General features: G+C 49.8%; 1 protein-coding gene and 1 long non-coding RNA gene across 2 annotated transcripts in view; one reads left to right on the top strand and one right to left on the bottom strand.

Moving 5' to 3' along the window:
* Window positions 1–877, bottom strand: part of LOC105502053 — a 22,453-nt gene extending 21,576 nt beyond the window's left edge. Inside the window, exon 1 of the long non-coding RNA XR_001000275.1 lies at window positions 758–877. This is a non-coding gene — a long non-coding RNA (uncharacterized LOC105502053). The remainder of the gene's footprint in view (window positions 1–757) is intronic.
* A 134-nt stretch (window positions 878–1,011) lies between these two features.
* The window catches only part of LOC105502129, a 25,683-nt gene continuing 21,416 nt past the window's right edge, over window positions 1,012–5,278 (top strand). The window contains 3 exon segments of the mRNA XM_011928506.1: window positions 1,012–1,376; window positions 3,177–3,266; window positions 3,268–3,294. Of these exon segments, the coding sequence (XP_011783896.1) occupies window positions 1,096–1,376; window positions 3,177–3,266; window positions 3,268–3,294 (398 nt within the window). The 5' untranslated portion in view covers window positions 1,012–1,095.

Here is a 5,278-nt window from a genome sequence, read left to right as displayed (position 1 = left end):
CAACACTCTGTCTCAAAAAAAAAAAAAAAACAAGGCCTGGCACAGTGGCTCACGCCTGTAATCCCAGCACTTTGGGAGGCTGAGGTGGACGGATCACCTGAGGTTGGGAGTTCGAGACCAGCCTGGCTAATATGGTGAAACCCCGTTTCTACTAAAAATACAAATTATCCAGGCATGGTGGGGCATGCCTGTAATACCAGCTACTCGGGAGGCTGAGGCAATATAATCGCTTGAACCCAGGAGGCAGAGGTTGCAGTGAGCTGAGATCGCACCATTGTACTCCAGCTTGGGCGACAAGAGCGAAACGCTGTCTCAAAAAACAAAACAAAAGCAAGCAAGGTCTTATTGTATCACCCAGGCTGGAGTGCAGTGGGGTGATCATAGCTCACTGCAGCCTTGAAGTCCTGGGCTCAAGTGATCCTCCCACCTCAGCTTCCCAAGTAGCTAGGACTATAAGCACATGCCACCACGCCCAGCTAGCATTTTGTTTTCTTGTGGAGATAGGGTCTCGTTATGTTGCCCGGGCTGGTCTAGAACAGCTGGGCTCAAGTGATCCACTCGCCGCAGACTCCCAAAGTGCTGGGTGAGCCACCTCACCTGGCCTTTTTTGAGTCTCCCACCTGGTCATGTGCCCTTACTTGTTTAACAGCCCAAAGCCTTTTGTTGAAACTTCTCTTGTGGCATTTGGCATATGTGAGCCAGTTATGGAATCATCTGTGTTTTGTGCTTTTGCTTGTGCACACACATGCACACTCACCCACTCAGTAGACTCTGATTCCTTGAGGACAGGAAAAATATCTATTTCTCTTTGCTTGGCTTTCTGCTATATAAATCCTCAGTGAATGAATAAGAATGAGACGATGAGGATCTCTTTATGTGCTAGAAAGGACACTGAACTGGGATCTAGAAAACCTAAGTTCTAGCCTTGACTCTGCAGCTAATTCACAATGTGACCCTGAGCCACACATTCTCCAGTTCTGTGTCTTAGTAAAGTGAGGGGTGGCTAGGCACTCCGAAGCCCAGCTGACTGTGACACACTTCTGTTTCCAAGGTTCCAGGGTTCTAGAACCCTGCTCACCCTTTTCTTTCTTGCTGATGCAGACTGGTCTGTGTGTGTCTCCCATGAACAGAGCCGTCCCAGACGTGTTCCTTACAGGTGGAGCCCAGGTGCCCCGAGGCCACACTCGCCGCTGTCTTTCTGCTGTTGAATCCAGAGAACTGGAGGAAGAAGAAGCGGGGGAAATAAAGGAGGGGAATGGCTCGCATGCTGTACCCCTCCGAAGGTCGGGGGCTTTCTGGGCCCACGGCCGCAACTATGACGTCTTCAAAAGACATAGTTGGGGGCCTGGCAGGGAGCTCGAGGACCCACTGAGTAGGTAAGCCCCCAGGGAACCTCTTGTACCTCCTTCCCTCCAGGCCTAGGCCTTGGAGAAAATGGGAAAGTGAGAAAGAACTAGATAACTCTCTAATTATCTCCCTCAAGAGACAACCATCTGAAGAACGACAGGAGTCGAGGAGACCTGGCCCCCAGTCCTTTCCCTGGAGAACCAGAGCTCAATCCCATTGGTGGGCCTTTGGGGAGGATGGATGCTGCCTTCCAAAATATGCCTCTCCCCAGTGGCTCTTATCTCCTTCTCTCAGGGCAGACTGAGGGCAGTAGTGGGTGGGAGGTGTGGAGTCACGGTGAGTATCAGGACACTGGATCTTCTTGCTTCCGCCTCCTACAGTGGGTTTCATAGAACCACATAATGGTGTCATAGAACCACATAAGGAACTCAGAGAGCATATGGCACAATCTCCTCATTTTACAGATAAGGAAACAGAGGCCCAAAGAACTTTCAGAGATTTTTTTTTTTTTTTTTTTTTTGATAGAGTCTCACTCTATTGGCAGGCTGGAGTGCAGTGGCGCGATCTTGGCTCACTGCAACCTCCGCCTCCCGGATTCAAGCAATTTTCCTGCCTCAGCCTCCTGAGTAGCTGGGGCTACAGGTGCGTGCCACCATGACCAGCCAATTTTTGTATTTTTATTAGAGACAGAGTTTCACCATGTTGGCCAGGATTGTCTCAATCACTTGACCTCATGATCCGCCCACCTCGGCCTCCCAAAGTGGTGGGATTACAGGGGTGAGCCACCACACCCAGCTGTGAACTGTCAGAGATTTCTTGAGAGAGGTGGTCACAGGGTGGGACATTGGGCCTGCCCCATTGCCAGGTCCCTGACGGGCTTTTGGTTGCAGGCTGAGGACAACCCAGGATGTCTTAGATTAACTCATGGTCCTGCATTGCCACGTGAGATCAGTTGTTCTTGCTCAGACTTCTGCATATACTTGGTGGACTGGAGCAGAAAGATCATCTCTTCCCCCTCCCGTGGAAAACCCCTGACCACTTCCCCAAAGTCAGAGGAAGTCAGAAAGAGAAGGTCCGGGGGTCAGCATGAAGAGTTCAGTGTTAGTGAACATTGTAGGGGCTGCTGGCCATGGAAGGGCGCTGTCTTTCTGCTTTGAAAATGGTCCCCTTGAACAAGTTCTTTTAGCTCTGGTGAGTGGACCAACCTTCCCTAGCTCCTGGGCAGGGCTGGCTGGTTTGAGTGAGGGGAGAGGACCCTGGGCCTTGTCCCTGAACTGGCTTGGGTGGGAACTCAGATGAGAAGCAATGCCTGCAGGGCTCATGGCACCTTCCTAAGGGTAGCTGGCTGAAAGCAGAGATGCCCAAATGCTTGGGCCCCCCTATGTAGCACCAACTGTATCTCAGGGTCTTTCAAGTGTCACCCACCTTTCACAGTCAGGTATTAATTCTGCCCCTTGGTTAGAGAGGGAAGGGAGTCCTGAGTGCACTATTTGGCTGAGCATGGGCAAAGGTTGGCATCAGCAACCAGGCAAGGAGGGAGAATTCAGCTTGCTCTTGCTGTTCGCCTTCCCCTGAACCCTGGCTTTCTTCTGGAGGCAGTACTGCCCTTTGACCAGCAGGGGCCACTCTTGCCCACAGCCAACTCTGCAGCCCTGGCAAAGCAGAGCCCCAAAGTGGGACCAGTTTGGGTCTATGTTGTGCCTATGCCAACAGGAAGGGCTGGGTTGGGGGCAAGCAACAAGGCTGGGCTGAGGCGAGGCGGTGTTCCTCCCTGGTGCCCGTCACTGGCCACTAGATACAGACGGTAGTGGTGGCAATGTGTGTTTCAGGAGGACACTGCAAGCATCGGGATGCCCAGGCCCCGAGGAGGCCCCCTACCTGCAGAACCAAGAAGAACTGGACACCTTTGTGGGACTGCAGCACCAGGGTGGCTACCCTTCCCGGCTGGTATGGACAGACAGATCCCCATAAAGGCCCCTGCCTTGCTCCTCCTCTCCTGCCCCTTGCCTGTCTAGCCACCATTCTATTCCATGTCTCCTCTGTTTTGCCAGCTGCTGGGTCTCTCTCTGTCCAGGCATTGCTCTGACTCCATCTGACCGAATCAGAATCTATCCTCTATGCGCCTCTGTCTGCTTCCCCGGGTCTGTGTGCTCTGTCCCTGACTCTGGGTACCCTGCCTCTGTCTCTTTCTCTAAGACTCTCTGTTTTTTCCTTTCTGTGTTGGTGCCTCTGTGTTGATGAGGGTTTATCTGTTCCTCTCTCAGTAAAAGGCCCCTATTCCCCTAGTAATGATAACCACTTCTTTCTGTGGACCCTACATTTCCCCAATTTGGAGCTGAACTTATTATTTACTTATTTATTTTGAGACAGGGTCTCACTCTGTTGCCCAGGCTGGAGTGCAGTGGTACGATCTTGGCTCACTGCACCTCTGCCTCCCAGGATCAAGTGATTTTCCTGCCTCAGCCTGCCAAGCAGCTTGGATTACAGGTGCCCACCACCACACCCTGCTAATTTTTGTATTTTTAGTAAAGATGGGCTTTCACCATGTTGGCCAGGCTGGTCTCAAACCCCTGGCCTCAAGTGATCCACCCGCCTTGGCCTCTCAAAGTGCTGGGATTACAGGTGTCACAGCCACCATGCCCAGCCTGGAGCCCAACTTATTATCTGTGGAATGCAACTAAGATCTGGTACTCTGAACAATAATAATTCTCTAACAAAATAATCATAGAATGATCGATGGAGAAAGGATATAGAGATTGCCCAGCCTTCTGGCTTAAGTAAACACAACTGGGGGGATCTTCAGGGTTTAAGGACCACTGAGGATACAGAAGGGCTTTGGAGACCCCACTGGGCCTGCTAGCCAGGAGACCCTGAGTACACCGATTGTCTCAAGCCTGCTGGCTAAAGGTTGCCTCCCCTCCAGCTCATCGTCTAACTGGCCAGGGGTTCCAACCCTGGCCTCATTGTTTGGACACCTATGGTTTGGGGGAGAGGCTGAAGGGAGCTGTATATAGCCTGTCAGGGAAGCAGCAAAAATCACCCACTTTTTTTTTTTTTTTTTTTGAGATGGAGTCTTGGTTTGTTGCCCAGGCTGGAGTGCAGTGGCACGATCTCGGCTCACTGCAATCTCTGCCTCCCAAGTACAAACAATTCTCCTGCCTTAGCTTCCTGAGTAGCTGGCATTATAGGTGCCTGCTACCACGCCTGGCTAATTTTTCTATTTTTAGCAGACACAGAGTTTCACCGTGTTGGCCATGCTGGTCTCAAACTCCTGACCTCAAGTGATCCCATCAACCGCTTTTCTCCATCAGCATCTTTGCATGTCTACCCTGATCCCCATTTCAATGTGCTATAGTAGAAAGAACAGGATTTTGGAGTTGAACTGACTGCTAGATCCTTCATTTATTTACCCGCTGAGCAATTTATTTCATCTTTCTGAAAATCAGAATAATAAATTATCTTTTAAAGGTGTGATTATTAATTGAACAAAAGATGTTAAAGTACTCAGCACAGAGGCTGGCACATAAATGAGCTCAATAAATGTTTTTTCCTTTTCTCTCCTTTATTCCTTTGTAACTTTCCCTCTCTTCTACCTTACTCTTCTCTTCCCCACTTCTTGGTATTATGTTTTCTTCCTTCCCCCTTTTCCCTAGTGTTTTCTTCCTTCTTATGCCTTCCTTCTCTACTGCCTCAGCACTCTTCACCTAATCCTTACACATTCTCCTTAATATTCTCTTTGTCTATATGTTTGGGAGTTTTGTTTTACTTTCTTCCTGCAGTAGCCAGTGTGAATAAGTACTACACTAACGTCCACAAACCAAAAGCTTGAGACTTATTAAGCTAGACAAGGGGTTACAGACTGAACCAAGTCTAGCTCCAATATTCATTTTGTTTGGCCAGTAACGTGCTTACACTTTTTTTTTTTTTTTTT

This window comes from Colobus angolensis, unplaced genomic scaffold, assembly GCF_000951035.1.
Source record: "Colobus angolensis palliatus isolate OR3802 unplaced genomic scaffold, Cang.pa_1.0 Scaffold77, whole genome shotgun sequence".
Taxonomy (NCBI): domain Eukaryota; kingdom Metazoa; phylum Chordata; class Mammalia; order Primates; family Cercopithecidae; genus Colobus; species Colobus angolensis.
The sequence above is the reverse complement of the archived record's forward strand: the minus strand, read 5'-3'. Positions and strand labels throughout refer to the sequence as shown.